The sequence below is a fragment of the Eleutherodactylus coqui genome, chromosome 8 (genome assembly GCF_035609145.1).
Source record: "Eleutherodactylus coqui strain aEleCoq1 chromosome 8, aEleCoq1.hap1, whole genome shotgun sequence".
Classification (NCBI taxonomy): domain Eukaryota; kingdom Metazoa; phylum Chordata; class Amphibia; order Anura; family Eleutherodactylidae; genus Eleutherodactylus; species Eleutherodactylus coqui.
This window is the reverse complement of record NC_089844.1, coordinates 137,717,452-137,739,632: the sequence shown is the minus strand read 5'-3', so window position 1 is coordinate 137,739,632 and position 22,181 is coordinate 137,717,452. Positions and strand designations below refer to the sequence as shown.

At 45.8% G+C, this 22,181-nt stretch overlaps 1 protein-coding gene across 1 annotated transcript in view; it reads right to left on the bottom strand.

Annotated features, from left to right (window-relative positions):
• LOC136576899 (mucin-4-like) overlaps positions 1-22,181 on the bottom strand; it is a 53,586-nt gene that overhangs the window by 11,047 nt on the left and 20,358 nt on the right. Inside the window, exons 2-8 of the mRNA XM_066576534.1 lie at positions 18,623-22,165; positions 16,457-16,548; positions 16,321-16,379; positions 14,096-14,253; positions 12,170-12,332; positions 11,417-11,608; positions 7,389-7,619 (exon numbers count right to left, since the gene is read on the bottom strand). Of these exons, the coding sequence (XP_066432631.1) occupies positions 7,389-7,619; positions 11,417-11,608; positions 12,170-12,332; positions 14,096-14,253; positions 16,321-16,379; positions 16,457-16,548; positions 18,623-22,165 (4,438 nt within the window). The remainder of the gene's footprint in view (positions 1-7,388; positions 7,620-11,416; positions 11,609-12,169; positions 12,333-14,095; positions 14,254-16,320; positions 16,380-16,456; positions 16,549-18,622; positions 22,166-22,181) is intronic.

Here is a 22,181-nt window from a genome sequence, read left to right as displayed (position 1 = left end):
TTTTGATATGATTTTGACAGATCAGACTTTTGGGACAAAGGGATAGCAAATATTTTTTTAGTATTATAAATATGAGAAAAGGGTTTTTTATAACTTTTAATATCCTTGATTTTTTACAATAATAAAATCTTCTTTTCACTCATTTTTACTTTTTTTTACCCCTCTACGTAAATTGAACTTGCAGTCATTTGATCGCTTTTACCATATGCTACAAAACTTTAGTATATGGTGTTTTAGCCAGCAATGTACGAAGATGTGCCACAGGCAAAAAATACCTGGCACTGGGGCTCTTCAGAACGCTCTCAGCTACCACGACACCCACACAGGACCTCGCAAGCTCATTGTGGGAGGCTCATTTAGGACCTCTGATCACCAATTGGGCCCTTTAAATGGTGCTGTCAGAATTGGCAGCGAAATTTAAAGAGTCATCAGCCACAAGCGGCAGCCGTTGTGGCATGGTGTCAGCTGTCAAAGGCAGCTTACATCGGTCATGTGTAGAGCGGACTCAGCTTCCGAGCCCTGGTCATATTAACCTTGCACAACTAGGACATACATATACATCCTGGGGTGTGAAGGGGCTCATGTTTTTGAATGACACACTTTTAGAACATGTCAATCAAACATGCTATAATCTGGAGTCCCTTAAATGTACCCCCTTCCTGAGTACATTGTTGGCCCATTCTTCACTAAAACCAAGGAATAAGATCCCGATACTGGGACCCTTGGCCTCTAGGGAAAAATTGCAGTTAGCTATACATTTCTCCTACAGTGGCCACTAAAGGTGAAATGTAGTATTACATGAATGGATGACCATGTAATATATGCATGGGCTGGATCTGCCAAGGCAAAGCATCTTCCCCTACGACATCCATATGCTCTAATAGGCCGATTTCAGAAGAGCATATTCACCTCCATATTTAGTCCATGTTTTATGGACTGTCATACGGAGCTATTGCAAATCTATGTATCGATTAACAGGGCTGCATTTTTCACGACCGATTTTTAGAAACGCAGCCTGACCTATTTTTTTCCATTTTGTCTCCATATTGGTATTATTTTCTGTTGGGCAAATACGGATCCGTATGTGTCCAGTAGGAAAAAAACCTCAAAGTAAATATGGAGGCAAACTCTGATGAGATACGGTTGTAATGTCCCGTGTAACACGTGTGTAACATGGGTCCGTATTACGGATGTGTCACAATATGCCCATAGGGTATATGGGGAGGAGTATTATTCATGACATGGTCCATTTAAGTCATAAGACCAATGTACTTTCTCATTGCAATAAATCTATCAGCCATCCTCTATGTCACCTTGTCACAAGACAAGGCCTGAAGGGCTCCACAGCCGCGCACGGTCCGAGGCGTCGCACGCTGAGCGCTAATTGATTTGTTTGCTTCCATGAGCAATCAGACACTCTTCCTGATTCCATGATGTCTGTTTAATGGAGCACAGGATGGAAAAACACAGCAGGGAAATGAACCTTTAATTAAGCAGCAAGAAATCACAGCACTCCATTAAAGCAACCTCTGCCAGGGACGCATTGCAGAGGCCAGGGACACCACCGCCGCCCCTCCCCCTCCGGAAAAAAAACGGGTCTCTTCATTATTCCTAATTGTCCGCGTGTGCTGCTAATAGGTGAAGTGCGTAGGTGACACCACGGCGTGACCGTACAGAACAAGTCTGCTGAGCAGGGATTGATTGAGTGCTCTACAGAGGCTAATTGATTGCATCACACAGGGCCCCATGGCAGGCGGCAGTCTGGATCCGTGTTCGCTACTTGTAGAACTATATGGAGTCATTAATACAGCGGCAGGTGTAATAGGCCATAAGGCTCATTCACATCTGCACTGGAGGCTCAACTCAGAGCCGGGCATACGATCCTGGATGAAATAGCGCAGCTTGCTGCACTACTATGTCCAGTAAACTAGATAAAAGTTGAATTGTCCCCATTCTAGTCAATGAGGTTTATCCGGCACTGTATGTCCAGCATGTGCCGGATCCAGCACTTCCGTTTTTTCCATTGTTCGACTCCTCAGAAGAGCCCTTAGTTAGAGGAGCGCGTCCGATTTCACTCCGCAAAAAAATGACCAATTGTAATCGCATATGCGCTGCATCTGTCCGTTTTTTATTTCTGCGTGTTATCCGGATGTCATCTATTTTTATCGCATGCGAAAAAACATTTTTTTCTATGCCTGGCAACTATCACACACGGATGTCAATCCATCTGCTCTCCATTTTTTTCACACAACCATTGACTTGCATGAACGACCAGAATAGGACAAGTTTGTTTCACGCTGACTATAGTCTAAAACAAGGCATGACTGTACTGGGTCTATTTCCAACACGGACAAGAATTCGCCTGCGTGAATAAGCCCTTACGCTACGCCTCCACATTTAGGCACCTGAGAGTTTGTGAGCGCTCTCACTTTTTCCCGATGAGGTATTAAGTCCCAAGAACTCCAACTCTCTACCACTTGTTCCCCTGTAGGGCTAACGTTAAAGGTGGACTAATAATTGAATTTTACCGTGACTTACAACCAACCAAATGTCCCTATGATGCCCTCCCTAGCCTACAGCTTAGGGCTTCATTCACACGGGCGTATATCGGCCACATTTTCACTCCCGCCCGATATACGCTGCCCGTCTAATGCAGTGGTTTACAATGCATCAGTTCAGATGGGCGTATTCCCGTGGCATAAAAGCAGCCGGCTGGCCAGGATAGCGCATAGGAGTGCTTTTACGTTAGCCAGGAATGATAGTTCAAGAGCTAAACTGTCTCCCCTGCCCGATGGCAATCCGGGCTCGACGTATATGCGCCGGGCCCGGGCGGTCTGAACGGGCACACATATGGCAGATTTGTGCGCCATTAACGTGACTTTTAGTCGCACTGTGGTCATGACCAAAAATCGCTACGCTCATGTGAAAGAACCCTAAGGCTTCATTCACACGAGCGTATATCAGCCGCGCTTTCACGCCCAACCGATATACGCTGCCCATCTGATGCATTGGTTCAGGGCTCTTTCACACAAGCGTAGTGATTTTTGGTCGGCCATGTCATGACCACAGCACTCCTGAAAATCGCCATTTGTGCACCATTCAAAACAGCCCGGTCTGGCGCATATACGCCGAGCCCGGATTGACGTTGGGCAGAGAGAGACAGTTTAGCTTCTCTAAACTGCCTCCACCCTTCTGCCCCCCTCGACGGCTCTCGGCAAGGTAAAGGGGTGGGAGCCAGTGTGCTAAGCTCCCACCCCCTCTCGGCTGCCAGCAATGGGAGGGGGCGCAAAGGGGAAGGCAGTTTAGCAGAGCTACACTGTCTCCCCCCACCCAACTGCATTCTAGGTTCGGTGTGTATGTGCTAGATCTGGGCTGTCTGTTCACACCCTTTTCGGTCCTGCTGTGCTAAACTGGCTCCCTCATTCCGCCGCCTCTCGGCAAAGGGACGGGGTGGGAGCTAGTGTGCTAAGCTCCCACCCCTTCTTCACCCCTTGTTGGCGGCCAGCAATGGGAGGGGGCAGGGGATGGGGGGCTGAGCAACTACCTCTCGCCCTGTCCTGCCCCCTCCTATTGCAAACAGCTGGCAAGGGGCGGAGAGGAGGAGGGAAAGGGATGGAAGTTTAGCAGACTCCCTCCCACCTCCCTTCTCCGGCAGCTCCCATAGGCGTCTATGGGAGCCACCGCCGTATTCTGCCGTGGGAATACACCCATCAGAACTGATGCATTGTAAACCAATGCATCAGATGGGCAGCGTATATCGGCCGGCCGTGAAAGCGTGGCCGATATACGCTCGTGTGAATGAAGCCTTAAGGTGTGTTTACAGGTTGCTGATTTGTTGCGGATCTGCAGTAGATTTCGCTTTTTTTGAATTCAATGAAAGGGTAAAATCTGCTGCAGAACCACAACAAATCAGCAACAAATGAATGATCCTTACTGACCAAACGGCACAAGCAGTTGTAGGTTTGTTGTATCGTAAAGTTATGTAACTTTCACCTATACGTTTCATGTCCTCTTTTTTGCGATCTTTGCTTGCTGTCAGTGAATGGGAACAGCCTTGATTACACCTGAAAATCTGTACAGAGCTTCAGCTTTATCCAATCCTCTGTAAACACATCAGTAGCAGCAATCTCTATACTGTGCTGGTATTTGCTACAATGTATCAGTTAGGCTAAGTGCATATTCGCATCACACAGCACACGGGACCAGTTCATGTGCCCGCGGAGGCAGCACGTTCACATGCATTGGCATGCCCTGTTCCTCGTCCATAAAACAGATGGGAATCAGACATGCCATAAGTTTCTTCACACAGACGATCAGTCCGTGCGGAAAAAGGTCCACGTTTAAGGCTTCATAGTCGTATAATGGGGCCACGTGCCGTCCGTGGCCCCAAATACTCTAGTGGGCCTAAAGTCGCTTTTACATGCGCTACAAAATCGTGCAATTTTCCAGCGATACAACGGCGCTACAAAATGCAGGTTTGTAAAGAAAAATAAAAATGTGGCATGCTCACTGTCTGCAATGTGCTATTTTTTATCTCCCATGTTTCCGTATGGAACCTCCTGGTTTATCGCATCGCATGAACATTAGAACGATTTTATCGCATGTGCCAGTGATGTGATATTATTCTAAAAAAAAAAAGCATAGTTTATGCTCCAAAATGGCGGGAACAAAGCTGCGATCTTGCCAAGATTTCGTAGCAATGATATCGCTGTCAACCGTGTGAAATCACGTGATTTTCCCACGATACGATAGCGTGAGAAAACCTAAGTTTGTTAAACCCATGCTTTCCAATAGCTTCCTTCATATTAGCGATGTTTTTACTGATGCGATGTCGCAAGAAAAAAAAATGGCGGCATGCTCTATCTTTCTGCGATGTGCTATTTCCCTATGGAAACTCCTTGTCTATCGCATCGCAAAGCACGAACATTGCGATGCAATGCGTTTTTAAAATTAGAAAGTCCTATTGACCTTCGCAATAAAAAAAATTGCGCAATTCTATCGTGGGGAGCAGCGATGCAATGCGAGATTATTCTCAAGAAAAAACACCGCTGACGCTGAAAGATCGCTGGAACAAAGCGGCGATATCGCGATCGCCTGTGTGAAACTGGCCGTAGCATTGTGTAGACTGGATGCAGTTGTAGCAAACCTTCTCCTGTGAGACATAATATGGTTTTCAGCTTCAAGATATAAACAAGAATATTCTAACATTCTACTGACAGCAAGCAGAGATCTTGAAAATGATGAATATCTGAATCACAAAGACTATTAGAAAGCAGCAGAACTATATATTTCGGTCAGACTGGACCGACCCCCATTAACCCCAGCGAGGACAACGGCGACGGGATGCGCTGCTGGCGTTGTGTCGCGTGCGGAGAGGACTACACGTGTCGGCGCAGTGTGAAGCCTCCACACTCTAATTGATCTGTCCTCCCCTTGGTAATGTTACCCTCAGCATCCTCCCTGCAGCAGTGCAGACAGACCGGCGTAACCATGACAACAGCTCAGCCAATCACAGCCCTGCATTCCCTCACGTTCCAAATACCTTCACGGCTAAGGTAATGGGGTCTCCGAGCTGTTCCAGGATTTATGTAACCCCTGCAGTGCTGGAGCGCTGGGAAAGATGCAATCAAATACCAGCAGGAAGAGGAGCGAACGGCTGATTACGTATTCACGGCACATCCACACGACTATAGACAGACATGCAAATCACCCGCGCTGTCTGGCACTACCACCCAACTCTTTTTAACCCTTCAGTGCCAGTTGGAGGATGGGTCTCAATGCAAAGCGGCTTTCAAACGCGCAAATTTTAACTTCCTAATTGATCCGCGATTTGCGGACTGTAATACGGAGCTTAAATGCATCCAATTACGCGGCTGTATAGTTTTACGAACGTTTATTTTAAAGCGCAGTGTGATATATTTTGCCCCTGTATCAATATTACTTTCTATTGGGTAAATATGGATCAGTTGCTAATGGCCCCCAAATACACGGCGTGATTATACAGCAGTGATCAGGACGCAGCCGCACGGAGAGGGTTGATTACGGATTTTCCATTTATGGTAGCGGTTTCTGTAATGCGGTTGATGCCTGGTGCGCATTTTAAATCTGCGGCACGTGAAATTGTCATTTAACCGTTTTCTATTACTTGTCAAGAATATGCGCTGCCCTTTACGCTACTGAAAAACTGCATTATTAGCACACAAAGGCGAGGGGAATTGGGCAAAGGGTCATGGAAAAAGGGAAATGACACAAGGCCCAGACTGGTTGCTATGGAAACATGTCCGAAAAATTGCAAGCTTTGAGATTGCATTTGTCAGGAATTAATTCCATAGCAACCAGTCTTTGTCAGACCATTTAAAGGGATTCTGTCATCAGGTTCATGCTGCCCGAACCATAAGGAGAAGAGAGGCGGGACGGGGATGCCTGTTGCCCCGTGAGCATAGCATGGCCCGCCCCCTTGACGCCGAACTCCAACTTAACCCTTTGCAATCCAATTGTGGATTCAGGGTTTCCTAGGGGGCTTTCTCTTTCTGCCATTATACAATGGCGCCATCTGCTGGCTAGAGCCAGTACTGCGGTATGGGACATGCTGGAGAGGCCCCCTGACAACAGAGCCGCCACTAATCTACAGTAGGAATACCCTGCCAGACGTCGTCCAACATCGGAGCTGTACAGCCTTCAATCAGAATGTCTTCAGACGTCAGACAGTGGATTGGAAAGGGTTAAAAGTACCTTTAATATGAAACACTGCAGTGTTTCAGAATAAAGCACACACAGGAGCAACAGGCTTCCCTGTCCCGGGTTCATGCTGCCCATGGTTTGGGTAGCATGAACCTGATAATAGAATCCCATTAAGACTACAGTTTGGGGTACATACAAGGGCAGGAAAAGGGCACAGGTGCTTGGCACTGCAGTGCCCAAACCAGGCTCTTTCTCTCTCAGGCTGCAGGAGGAGGTAATCCTCCACTCTGACAGTCTGGTTGCTAGGGACCCACTGCCTAACAACAGAATTCTTCACAATGGTCTGTCTGGCATCGTATATCTGGCAACCAGTCTGTCTCCAATTACTCAGGTCTTCAGCCAGGGTGATGACATAAAGGGGCGAGAAGTCTTGGTTGGACATAAGCCTTCTTATTGCCATATTACAATTATTCATCCTGCGTTTCTGCAACTATAACTTGTATCTCCCAAAACCCGATTTGCAAGGCATTTAATCTGCACCCCTAATCCATACGGAAATGCCCACCTTGGGTACATTAGTATAAGCCACTTCCCTTTTGAGGTAGGTTGACAATCCTGAAAAAAACGGTATGGTTAGGAGGTGAGTGTAACGATTGAAGATCATTATGGTAATCGCCTTAGTGCTATCTCCAAGCAGCGTCCATTACCTGGGCGGAGGCCGGGCAGGCTGCTGGGGCTGGTTGGTTTGGGAGCTGCTCCGAGCACCGTCCTGACAACCGCACACGCAGCTCCCCAGAGCCTGCAGGGGGAAGACCTCTTCAGAGCTGCTAAATGCCGGGTTATCCAGGGAGTTGAGTGACGCCGAGGCTGTCAGCCATGTTTGCGAAGGACACCAGAAATGCGTGGGAACATCATCAAAGCGACTGAACCTCCTGTAACTAAGAGTAAGCGGAAGCGACAATTAACATCAACATGGAATATGCAGCAACCCTGGGACATGGCCGTCCAAGGACAACCAATATATCAAAATGTCTCCATTTTATACATTTTCCATCTTGTCTTGGCAGTGTCTTATCTCCAGGTCAAGATATCATGAAGCAAAAATGGTCTCATGACAATTGCATGAAACCCTATTAAATAATTGCCAATATCAACTGTCCTCTCTTGTTACCATGGCAACAGATACCCGGGCCGCTGCCGTCTTTCCTCTTGCAACCTGAGCAAGCGTCTATGGCTTTACCAGCCAGCAGGAGGCAAGCAGGGAACATGAGATCCAAGGACAGGACCCAAGCTGCTGCATGCAAGCCTGTCGGTAGGACCGGCGGGTCTACTGTATAAGTGTGTGTAGTAGCAGTCCTGCGCCCACTACTCCATAGAAGTACAAAAGCGAGAGGGAAGGAGTCGTTAGCTCATATATTATTTGCTTGTATTCCCCAAGTAATAACAAGTCTGAAGCTTCTTTTCCTAGAACTCCCCATTGTGCTGCCCTTCTCTTAATCCTCTTGAAAATGTATGAATAAATTGGCAACTGGGCGTTACCATTCCTCTAGTCAAGAGGGTGTGTCAGTAATTGCGTAGTGTAAGGCGTCTTCACAAATGGTGGAAATTCTGCAGCATTTACAGTACAAGCCAAGTGGAAGAGATGGAAAAGAAAAATCTTTATACGGTGCGGAACTTTTTCGCAACGAATCCGCAACGTTTTTCAAACATGTCAGATTCTAAAACTGCGGCGCGTCTATTTACACTGTAGATTTCAACCCTGAAATACAAGAGTTAAATTCACAGCATTTCCGCAAGTAAATCCCTTGAAAAATCCACACTATTTAGGCGCGCCTTTGGCCACTGCGCACTTACTGCGGGTTTTCCGTTGTGGAATGCGCTCATTGATGACACTGTGTGAAGGCGGACTTAGGGCTTATTCGCACTTCTGTATACTGTCCACGTACAGCCGTGTTTACAGCAGGCTGCCACTTCCGCATCACCTGACCAGTGGACGCTACTCTCGCTACAGGCCGTCAGGAGAAAGGCTGCGTTGAATTGGGAAGCGCTGTATCTGCTATTAGCCGCAGATATGCGCTGATTTTGAGTCCATATCCGCAGCAATGGGGCTAATTTTGATTCTGTTCTGAATGCCTTGTTTAAGTACGCTAAGGGCCCCTTCACACTGGCGATTGAGATATCGCTGCTAGAATATCACGGCAAAAATTGAGTCTCTGCTCACGCAATTTTTGAGCAGCTGCGATGCTTTTTCCTGAGAATAATCTCGCATCGCTGCTGCCCGTGGTTTTCTCCTGCGATTTTATTGCGCAAAAGACAGCAGGAGTTTCTAATGTTAAAACCGCATTACGTAAGAATCGCAAGTTTGTGCTCTGCGATGCGATAAATTGGAGGCTCCATAGGGAACATGGGCAAGAGGAAAAAAAAAAAAAGTCACAAAACGCATGCTGCAATTTGTTTCCCGCCACATCGCAAGAGTGAAAAACATCGCAAATAGAAATGAGACGATTGAAAATCCTTGGCTTCCTAATTTTGCGTTTTCACTCACTCTCGCTTCGCTCAACATCGCGTGATTTTCTCACAAGTGTGAAGGCGCCCTAAAGGATCTTTTACACTGCGTGATTATCGTGCGAGTAATCATTAGATGAAACGGCCTGCGCAATAATTGTTAGGTGTAATCTCACGCAGCGAGCAAACGATTGTTAGATTTTTCGTGCGGACCTTAAAATCATCGTTCGTCTGCCGCCAATCCTTGAGTGTAAGCAGGCAACGTGATGATTTGCTGAATAGACGGCAGAAGGGGTGACTAGCAGCGTGGGTATGATCCAATGAACAATCAAACCTACCCAATTATTGCGCAAATGAATGAAATATATGATCGCCACTTCACCGCTCGCCACATGTTCGTTCCAATTTATTTTGTTTTATAAAAGGTCTTCTGCGCAGATACGTCCTGATAACAAGGGGAATGGGAACAAATAGTTGGCAATGTGTATATTTCCAGAAGGAATAACAGAGGAACAGCACCGTACACAGATCCCTGTATAACAGGCGCACAGCACAGCTACATTCATTAGGACCGACGTTACATAGTCTACCATATTTGTCAGCACACGATACGCCTAATATATGAAGAGGTGCACGGCTCCTCCATGTGCCTACAGAAAAACCTACGCCAGCTAGGGTACCATTTACGCTAGTTTCTGGTGTAAATTATGCATAGATATGTCCCTATTAGAGATGAGCGAACGTGTTCTTAACGAACACTTACGCACCCGGACACTGGCTTTGCCGAGGACTTCCGTGTCCGCGCGTAAAGCTTCGGGGGGCGCCGGGGGGCGGGGAGAGGCGCGGCGGCGAGGGCGGCAGCAGCGGGGAACAGGGGGGAGCCCTCTCTCTCTCCCTCTCCCCCCCACTCCCCGCCGCACCCCCCCGCGCTGCCACGGCGACCCCCGGACTTTTTTCGCCCGAGCACGGAATTGCTCGCAAAGTTCGGTGTTCGGGCGAAAAGGGGCGGAGCCGAACACGTTCGCTCATCTCTAGTCCCTATCAAAAAGTTGCAAAATTTTTTCACCAAATTCTGAAACAGTTTTTACACCAAAAAACTAATTCTAAATCTCCCCAGAGTCCTTACAAGTGCGCACTACATACCATAGCTATAGGCTTCTCTTACATAGTATGATAGGCTGCAAAAGGACATAGTCCATCTAGTTCAGCCTATTACCCCCCATGTTAATGCAGAGGAAGGCAAAAAGCCCCAATGTGGTAGAGGCCAATTTTCCTCATTTAAGGGGGGAAAAAAAAATTCCTTCCCAACTCCAAGCTGACAATCGGAATAATCCCCTGATCACCGACCCTTCTGAAGTGACTAAAACATGTAATATTATTACACTCAAGAAAGGCATCCAGGCCCCCCTTGTACTCTTTTAGAGAGTTTGCCATAACTACGTCCTCAGGGGGAGAGCTCCACAGTCTCACTGCTCTTACAGTAAAGAACCCCTTCTATGTCAGTGTAGAAACCTTCTTTCCTCTAGATGTAGAGGGCTCCCCCTTGTTACAGTCACAGTTCTGGGTGTAAATAAATTATGAGAGAGATCTCTGCATTGTCCTCTGATATATAATACATAGTTATTAGGTCTCCCCTCAGCCATCTTTTTTATAAACTACATAATCTCAATTTTGATCACCTCTCTGGTTATTGTAGTCCGCCTATTCTGTTTATTACTTTAGTTGCCCACCGTCTTACTCACTCAGGCTCTGATATGTCCTTCCTGAGTACCGGTGCCCAAAACTGTCCACAATATTCACTGTGTGGTCTGACCAGTGACTTGTAAAGAGGAAGAACAATGTTCTCGTCATGTGCCCCTAGACCTCTTTTGATGCACCCTATGATCCTATTTGCCTTGGCAGCAGCTGCCTGACACTGGTTGCTCCAGTTAAGCTTACAGTTAACTACAATCCCCAAGCCCTTTTCCATGTCAGTGTTCCCCAGTGGTTTCCCATTTAGTGTATAATGGTGACACGTATTTCCTCTGCCCATGTGCAGAACCTTACATTTATCAGGGTTAAACCTCATTTGCCACTTTTCCGCCCCCAACTTATCCAGATCCTGTTGTAACCACCTTGCATCCCCTCTTGTGTTAATTACGTTACAGTTTTGTATCATCTGCAGGTAGGGATATATTACTGGGCAATCCTTCTACTGATGATGAAAACACCACAAGTCACATCGCTTTACCTGCTTTGAGTCTGAGCCACCTTCTGCTGCAGGATCTGTGTCTGAAATCTTCGGACCAGGATGAAAACAGCGGCCGCAGCACAGATGATTATGCAAAACACGACGGCGCAGGCAATGGCGGCGAGGCGGTGATGAGTCATTCTGTAGTCACAGGTTTGTCCCATGTACCAAAAATCTCTGCCAATTGGGCACCTGATGGGGTCAGGACAGAATCCATGGTGACTGACAGCAAACTTATCCAACTGCAACTGTTAACAACTGAGCAAACAATCATCCTGTAGCTGCTGAAGAACTAGAAGTCTCAGCAGACATGACCAGCCGAGGATTGCTGGATCTTGTAGGTGGAGCGACATTGGACACTATTCTTTTCTGAAATTACAACATTAAAGTGAATTTCTGGTTTTATGTAAATAATTCAGTGTATCATGAAACGTATGCATGCTCCGTGTTTCGGTTCATTCTTATCTCTGCTTGCTGTCAGTGAACATTATTGTGTACAAAGAGTGAACACAGCCTGTGTCAGTAGGACATAATCTGGATGGTTTTCAGCTTCCACATGTAAGCAAGAATGCTTACGTTCACTGTCAGCAAGCAGAGATCCTGACAATGCCAAGAAGCTGAAACACAACGTATATTAGAAAGTAGCAGAACTCTTCATTATACAATGATTGACATGAGACTGGATGACTCCTAGGCTTCCTCTGCACTACTGCGGCTACCATGGCATATGGGCATATAAGCAGAACTACTCACTGGCACTCAGGGTCCTGCCCTTTCCGGTGGATGCAGATGCCATTGTTGTGGCAGAAGATACTGTGACAAGGTGACAAACAGAGGGCACTAAGCTTTCGCAGAGGCACACATTGGAAACTCCGAGGGCAAGCGAACCAGTCTGTACACGGGTCGGCATGGTTGTCTGTGAAGAAGAATTAATCAGGAGTGAGATAGATGATACTCTTCTCTTCTCATCACATCCTGGCACCAGGGATCAGGATGCCAAATATGATCCACCAGGGGTACTAAGCTACTGGACACCAGGGACTGGGATATTACACCACGGGACACCAGGGACTAGAATATTATACCACTGAACACCAGAGACAGGTATATTACACCACAGGACACCAGGGACTGAAACATTACACCATGGGACACCAGATAGGAACAATACACAACAGGAACTAGAACATTACACCATGGGACACCAAGGACTAGAATATTACACCACAGGACACCAGGGACTGGAATATTACATCACTGAACACCAGAGACAAGAACATTACACTACAGGACACAAAGTGCTAGAATAATACACCACTGGACATCAGGGACTTGAATATTACACCGCTGGACACCAGGAATTAGAATATTATGCCACTGGACACTAGAGACTGGAATATTACGCCACTGGGCAACAGGGACTGGAATATAACTCATCCTGAGACATCAGAGGCGAGAATATTGAGCCACAGGACACCAGGGTCTGTGATAGCAAACTGGACACCAGAGACAGGAATATTATACAACTGGTTACCAAGGAATGTAATATTACACCAGTGGACAGTAGCAACTAGACTATTACACCACTGGACACCAGGGACTGGAATATTACACCACTGGACACCAGGGACTGGAATATTACACCACTGGATACCAGGGACTGCAGTACTAGACCAGTGGACGCTAGGGAGAAAGGTATTAAAATAGCGGACTCTAAGGAACACTTCAAGGAAGTCAACAGCCAACAGGGCATGGGATATTATACCACTGGACAATATGGACTGAGCAACTTTTTTTCTTGCACACCAGGGACATTTAACCACTGAAAGTAAGGAGCATTTAACCACTGGTCTGCAGGGACTGGAGCACCCAGACAGCGGACACAAAGGACTGGAGAAATAAAGACCCATGACACAGAAACTGGAGCACCATAACACTGCGTAACATAGACTGGGCACTAATCCACTGCAAATCAGTAGACTGACAGTACCAAAGCACTCGACTTACAAGATACCAGTGATGGAGCTTTGGGGCAGTAAGAAAACCACTAGACTCTATGCGTCAGGACTGAAATGACTGCTTACTAGGCACTGCAGCAGGTCGTGATTTGAGGATATCCTATAGTGAGAACACCTGTGGTAATGTCTGAGGCACCGACAATAATCACCTGTGCAATACCATGGAAATTCCAAAAGCCTGAACTGCTGGGAGTCACGAGGACTGGAGCATTAAACAACTGGACCAGAAACGTGGGCACTAAATTAGTGGACACCAGGAACGTGGTAACTGAACCACTAGATACCAGGAACTGAGCCACCAGCTAGGACCTTCACTTTACTGGTTAACCCCTCACTTTGGCCTGAACACCGGCCAACAGTCTACTATAGACATCATTTATATCTATTGCGGCTTTACAGAAATAGCGACAGCACACGCCTGGTGTCAATAAATGCCAAAGGACATCAAATGTGCTCAAATATGATGGGTATCGGAACACGGGCATTTATAGAAGAAGCTATGAGCAGTGGGAGGCCCAGATCATAAGACGGGTCATTGGGTGATAGTTATAACAGGAAGAAAAGATTTCCTTTCAGGGTCCTACGTAACCAGAGAACAGGCCAAAATGGCAATCATCTTTAATGCTGCAGTACGTAATGGTCTTACCAGGGGGCTTCTCACCTGTCAGGGTTGTGTTATACATTCTATAGGCTAAGAGTTTCTCCGAGGACCCGAAAAGCACGGATGGATCAGAGAGGACAAGTTCCTGCACAGCAGACATCAGGCTCCCTGGGCGCACGCTGAACAGCACTTTGTATTCCAAGGCAGTGCCAGCCACCCTGAAACGACAAGCGGAAGCTATTGCCAGGACGCCTGAAAGGCAGATTTACTAACTGCATTAAAAATATCCTGCAAGACTTAAGGGACAAAAACCTATTCTGCATCCAGCATACCAAGCATGGCTATACAGTACATAATGGGCACAGAGGAGCACAAGGCAGGTGCGATGGCTCTATGATGCTGTGACTGGAGCCACAGCTTGACCACTGGAGATTTCTCAAGTCGGAGCTGAGAGCCAGGAAGCCTTTAATTGCAAAAGGGTTGTCTGCATGTTATCAGTTTTTACCTAAGGTCTTCTTCTGCGGTGAACCTATATGAAACTGTGTAGCTTGGAGAGGCGGTATATTATACAGCAAACAAAAGTCCTGAGACTACTTCTGTACAAGTAGCAATATATATTTAAACAGTGGTCCCCCCCAAATAGGAAGTCAGGTTTTTACTAGGCACTAACAATATCACTCATAGGAAGCTGTGCACATATATGTTCCATGGTGCTGTGTTACATGGTGACGGTCGGTCTATACTAGACGCAGCCAGTGGCATAGCTATAGCAGTTGCAGGGGTCACAGTTGCAACCGGGCCCCTAAGCTAGCATGGGCCAAAGGTTCCCCATTTTCCACTGTGACAGCCACAGCTGTTATCACTGATTCCCCCGTGGCCCCAGCCCTGAACCACAACTCAGACTCTGGACCTTGGTCGAAATTCACAGTGACTTCTTCACAGTCACTTTCACTACTGCTGTCTCAGTGGCTGACTCCTCCTCCGGCTCATCCTGCACTGAGAACAGGAGACTAGGGGAGGAGTCAGACGCTCAGACAGCAGCAGCACAAGGGACTGTGAAGAAGTCGCTGTGAGTTTAGACAGTCCCAGAGTCTGAGTTGTGGTGAAGGCCAAGGCGAACTATAACTGTTTGGGGGGCACATGGGGGAACACGCTGCACTCTAAGTGATGCAACAGATGAACATTGCATTTCAATGTGGGAATGGCAAAGGGAGGCGCTGTAACTCTGTAGGGGGCACCGACGGTGCATTAACTATGTGGAGGACACAGAAGAGTCCATGGTAACTGCACAGGAGTCACAGAAGGTGCACTGTAACTGGAGGGGTCATGGAGCGGCATGCTGTAACTGTAGGGGACAAGAAGGGGCCCACTGTAATTGTAGGGGGAACAGAAGGGTGCATAGTAGGGAGCAAGAAAGGGGAGAACTGTAATTTTGTGGAGGTCACAGAGGTGCACACTATAAGGGTGTGTGGTGTGCACATGGTGGTACTATAAAGGTGTGGAGGTTGCAGAGAGAGGTAATATTAGTATGGGGCACTGAAAGTAGGTGTAGCGTCAGGATAGGAAGTGTGTAGAGCTGAGTGGTGTCTGGAAGTCATCATGGCGGTCAGCAAGAAGACAAAAATGGACAACACCGATTAAAGAAGGTGATCTGTGATCACTGGGGGTAACTGCACTGTAATCACGATCAGTGTGTAGAGCTGGTATCTGACTATTATATGATGAATGCATTACTTAGAGGTATACTAGTGCTGAGCCGCTGTTACAAATGTTTTCTAACAGGTATGGTGTCTATGATTTTTTTTCTTTCTTGGTGACGGGTGCGACATGCGTTTCAGAGCTTGCGCCCTTAACATTTTAAAACTCCAGCAACAACCCTCACAACTAGTTTTGCATCAATTGGTCACTTAAGACAGTGTTCCCCAACTCCAGTCCTCAGGGACCACCAACAGGTCATGTTTTCAGGATTTCCTCAGTATTGCACAGGTGATGTAATTATTGTCAGTGCCTCGGACATTACCACAGGTGTTCTTACTATAGGATATCCTGAAAACATGACCTGTTGGTGGTCCCTGAGGACTGGAGTTGGGGACCTCTGACTTAAGAGACCCAGTGATGCAGCGGAACGTTTTGGGCAGACATGAAGAATGGTAGGGAGTAGGAGGGCCCAAGCTGAACCTCTTCCACCGGGGCTCATGGGTCTTTAGCTACAAACCTGGACACAACACAACATCCTATCCACCTACTAACAAGGACCGTGTCCCTGCTGTGGTCCCATCACTCACGTCACATTCAGGATCTCAATCCTATCAAATCCCGGGGAAGACTTGTAAGCAGAAGTCAACTAAAAGAAAATACAAAAAAAAAATCAGGACATGGTTTATATGAGCCATCAGACTGCTGCCATGCGGAGACACTGACCTCTTGTAGGAGAAGTGGTTTGCAGGAGTCCAGCTGTTCGCATGCGGCGTGATGGGTCATGTTCATTTTGTAGGTGACATTAATGCTTTGCACTAATGAAGGGGAGTGAGATTGAGCATTATTATATTAGGGAAGGATACACAGCAAAGAAAAAAAGTATTGACATTTTTGTAAAGTAGGTGAGCGGCTTTCAACTGTACAGTATCCTACTTGTAGATTCTGGCATTGATATCAGCATAATAACGGGTTAAAAAAAGCGATTTCTTGTTCAGCCCATTATATTTACGCATCCCAGTTCATCCAGAAGAAGGTAAAATCGGAAACCAGTGCTTTCGAAAAGTTGTAAAAAAATAACTTCTTCTCTAGACATCATTAGTTAATGCAGCGGACTGGCATTGAGTGCTATCATTTACACTAAATGCCCACTTTATTAGAGTCACTGAATTTACATTAGATGGGAAAATCCGTTGCGGAAATGGGTCAGAGGAGGACGTCAGGAATCGTTCTGACAAACAGGTGCTGCACAGTCAAGCAAATTATACCCAAATACAACAATGGTGCTCCAACTAATGTGTCTGGGCTATAACAGCAGACAACCAGTTCCAGCACCACTGTGTGTAAAACAGAAAAACGAGGCTCCAATGGGAAAAAATGATCAAAAATGGAATCACTGAGCAATGAAAAAACATCTCCTGGTCAGATGAATCCAGATTTCTGTTGAAGCGTGATGAGGAGAGGTCAGATTTGGGCATAAGCAGCAATGAACTCTTCATGTCAGGTGTTAACAGTTCAGGTAGGCAGAGTGGAGTAATGGTGCGGAGAATGTTGGCACACCCTATGTCCTCTGATATCTGTGGATGGTTACCACTATGAATTGCTGAAGTTTGGAAGACCAAAGGAGGTCAAATGTGCTACTAGATGGGGTCTTTAATAAAGTGGTCATTCAGTGTAGTTTATTATCAGTAATTACACATAAATCCTTCCCCATTATTGAGTCACCTGTGATTCATTCAGAGACAGATACATTGAGAAAATAATTGCAACAAAATGATGGACAGATTTAGATACAAGATCGGTCTTGCACTACGTATAATGGACTGATAGATAAATTAATGCCTGTCAATTTCTGTATATACCAGACTAAGATTATTATATACAATGTATAGAGCCTAGATCCTAGTCTCAAATAGGTCCTAGATTCCTTGTGAGACCTGGCATGGGTATGATCTGTTCAAGGAACAAGGTAGGTAAAGCAAGAGTTTATTGGCCCCACATAACCTGAAATTGTAGGCTTAATTCATATCAATATTGGAGGCTCCATTCTGAGCCTCCATCGCTAATTTCTGCGGAAATCACAGAAAAATTGTGTAGCAAGCAGTGCTATTCTGTCCAGAAAATGCCAGACTACATAACGGCACTAGAGATGAGCGAGCATACTCGCCAAGGGCAATTGCTCGAGCGAGCATTGCCCTTAGCGAGTACCTGCCCGCTCGAGAGAAAAGGTTCAGTTGCCGGCGCAGGTTACAGGTGAGTTGCGGCAGTGAGCAGGGGGAGCGGGGGGAGGGGGGGGGAGAGGGAGAGAGAGATCGCCCCTCCGTTCCTCCCCGCTCTCCCCTGCCGCTCCCTGCCCGCCGCCGGCAGCTGAACCTTTTCTCTCGAGCGGGCAGGTACTCGCTAAGGGCAATGCTCGCTCGAGCAATTGCCCTTAGCGAGTATGCTCGCTCATCACTAAACGGCACATATCATTACGAAAGGGACCTGCCTGGCGCCTTTCAGGTCTGGCATGTGCTAGATCTGACACTTCCGCTTTTGCCGTTGTTCATCCCCTAGGAAAGAGCCAAACAACAGAAAAGGACAGCACACATGTGAACGAGCCCTAACGTTTTACTTACCAAGCTAAATCGAATTTCTGTATTTTGCTTCATGATCTAGTATAATAATGTCTCAAGTCTTTGCTCTTTTGATACTCTGGATTTTATAAACCTTAAGACATCAGCAGAAAATCTACCTTGATATCTTTATGAGTGATCTTTCTTTCTGAAAAGGTCAATCAGAAAATGCAGCTTCTAGAATTTGACTCAAGACAAACGAAGAAGAAAACAACAGATAAAATCTATCAAGACAAAGGCGTTATTCTACCCTGGACAGTAATAGTTCATGACTGACCTTTAAAGACTGGCTGTTGCTCGTCTACAATGAAGATTCGGTCTCTTCCAGGCTGCACTGACATCATCTCACCAAGGGTTTGGGTGGTGAACATGTTGGATTGCGGTGATGTTACCGACTTCGACTCAGTAGGGGAACTTTTCACTGTTGTAAGTCCATTGGCACGGTCTCTTTCTGAAGTATGGCTTCTTGTGGGGTTAAATATTGGCACATCCGAAGACAATGTTGGTCCTGAGTCCCATCTACTATCTTTATGTTCATGCTCACTAGTTAATGATGGGCTAAATACTTTAGTCCAAGGTTGTGTAGTGGTGTGTGTTGTAACGTGGTCATCACTTATACTTGGCATACTCGATACTGAGGTTACTCGTTCTTTTGCCGTTTGTATGCCAGGCTGTTCTGTAGTTGTAAGCTCTGATGTAGACTTTGTGATGTTCTGAGGATATGTCTGAGTTGCCAGATCTGGTAGTGCTTGTGTTGACTTGAAGTGTCCTCCGTGAGTTGACGATATGTGAAGATAGGGTGTAATTGGGTTTAGATGAATCTTAGAGGTTGGTTCAGTTTGCATGGTTGATTTTGTTTCATCCCCATCATATCCCATTGTAGTGGTTTGGTTAAATGGTTCAGTTTTTGGTGTGATTGATTCTGTCTCGTTATTTTTCAGTGTCCCACGAGGAGTGGTTGACATTCTTCTAGGCTTGCTAGTTGTCTGTGTTGTGCCCTTTATGATATGTTGTGATTGTGTTGGCAGTTCTGTATAGCTTTCTGTGGTCATTTCTTTATGTACAGGTGATTTTGAGTTGCTATTGGTTTTGTTTGGTTCAGTTTGCAATGGTGATACTGTTTGAGTCTTTGCAACCCAACCAGTTGTAGTCTTTGTGATTGACTCTGTTTGTGTGACTGAGTACACTTGGTTCCTTGTGGTTGACTCTGCTTGAGTAGTTGGTTCTGTCTCTTTTGTTGCTGGTTCTGTCTGCATCCAACTCATTGGATCTGTAATAGTAATAGGGGTGGATGATTCTGCGTTGACCTTTGTAAATGGACCAGTTTGTGTGGTTGATCGAACCCTGTTTAAGGTCAAATCTGTTTGTGTCAATGATTCGGTGTGGCTATGTGTTATTGGTTTGGTCCTACTATGTGGAGATGTTCTATGCTCCTTGTACTGATTATTTGTGGATAGTTCTGTCTGCGTTTCTTTGAAGTCTCTCAATGTTACATGGTCTGGTGGACTGTGTGTGGTCAATGGAGGTTCTGTTACTTTATATAGATGAGGGTGAGTATCTGTAATTGAACTGGAGGTTAGAAGTGGTTCAGTGGATGATCCTATCTTGACCTTTGTAGACTGTGTCTCTGTGGACAGACCTGAATAGGTCCATGTGGACTGATTAGGAGAGCTATGTGTAGTTAGATCTGGGTGATTTTGTGTAGGTTCCCATGGTCCGGTCTGTTCAAGTAATTTAGGCTGGGACCATGTGGTTAACTCTACCTCAGTAGTTATTTTCTGACTGCTGTTTACTGTGACCTCAGTCTTTTTATGAGTGGTCGACTGTGAAGTTAGCCTTGGCTGAGTTTGGGTAGTAAGTTTCATCTGAAACCCTTTGGTTGTATTATATGTGGTTGATTGTGTGGATAGATGTTTCTGTGTTACTGGTTTAATGGTTATGTTTTGGTATAGACTTGGTAGGCTCTCCTCTTCCAAACCCTGGAGCTTGTATGGACCTGTTTTATTGTCAGTTATGAGCGGTTCATAAAGTGTTGTGAACACTTGTTGGTTCTGCGTTGTTAGATGACTTATAGTAGTTGGGTTCTGTAAGTTTTCAGTAGTCAATTTTGGTTCTGCTATTGTGAAAAGTTTCCAAGGACCTGATGTGGTTGCTTCAGGTTCAGAAAAGTTATTTCTTAGGTGGGACAAATCACCTGTATTTGATCCATTCTTAATGGCTGCTTGACCTTTATAGAAGCTTGTGTTTGCTCCTTGGTGTGGTGATTGGCTTGTATGCACCTGTTTGCCTACCTGAACTAAGGGGACTTGAGCAGAACTTATCTGATGTTGCATCCAGTGCTCATTATGTTCATGCGGATGAGTGAAGTTGTGTAAATGCCTAAGATGGTGTCTATTAGTACCACTTAACCTTCCAGGTGATGTTACTGTATGTTGCAACACGGTGTTATCAGATTGTTTATGTCCACCCAATGAGGAGTGCTTATGGTGTCTATGACTATGAGTCTGGTTGCGATGACTGTGTCCACCTGTTGTCAATTCTGTCCGAGTCCGGTACTGCTGCTCCACGTTGTTGTTTGCTTGTATTATTGACTGGACTGTTGTCCATACTTGAGTCTGGACCTGCGTAACTTCCCCCATACCAGAATGACTCTTTGGAAGGCTTTGTGTACCAGAAGTTCTTTCGGTCCCATTGACCATTGTCCCTATCTCTACAGGCTCAGTAGGACTGACTCGACTCATTTTGTCTCTTTCTAAATGAATTGTCCCATCTTGACCCGGTTCAGGAAGTTCTGCTGTGTCTCTTAAGTTTTGCTTTGTATAGTTATAGATCACATTTGTATCGGGTACCCTTACAGTTATTTTAGAGTTCAACTCTTGCATTACTTCGGATTGTCGTGCTCCTGGCAAATCTATTCCTTTCAAAAGCCCGGGTGTTAATAAGTCTTTATCGATTTGATGTACCATGGACATATTTTCTGCTCTCCACATATGCTCTGATGTGTTCAGAGAGTTCAGTTTATGTAACACGGACTTCTTCCCATGTACAAAACTGGAATTTGGAAAAGAGTGAGTGATATGGTTGATATTATCTGTAACCGACTGAGATCTATTGTTTATTACAGCACTAAGCAAGACGGAGGTGCCATTTGCTCTATCTTTTAGTTGTTCCAAAGGGAGTTGTTTTACTCTATCGACTGCTGGTGACACGTCCTTCTGGCCAAGTTTTAAGCTGTTTCTTAATGCTGTTACAGCTCTGTGGGATTTGGCCAACTCTGTTACACCAGTACTAACATTTGAGTAATGGAAATGTCCCATTCCTGGCCTTATTGTAACATTCTTATGATGGATGTGTAATGGGTTCTGATACCTGGCAGACGGGTTTCTCATTGTAGTCTTCATCATACTTTTAAGCTTGCTAGGAGGGGTTGGCACTTTCTTGATGATAGGTTTCCTTATAGAGGACTCCCTCTGTTGATGGTTCTTGGCAGTAACAGGCATTTTGGTTGGATGCCAATGAGTAATGTTTTGTGTGGAGCTTATATCCTTGTGGGTGGAAGTTTTATGCTTCCAACTGGTTGTGTTAATTATTCCTTGTACTGCTTGGGTATCGTCAGTCATTGTAGAAGTATTGATTGTTGGAGGATTAAGTATTTTGCCATGTTTGGAACCTGGGGAACGCACAGGAGTTTTTTTGGATGGCGTACGGGATCCTAATAGTTTTCGCGGAGTGGTCTGAGTGGTCACAGCCGTGGTAAACTGAGACCCCGAAGTGGTTGTTGTGAAAGTTTCAACTTCATATGTATCACTGGTAAAAAGCTCTAGAAGGTATAAAAA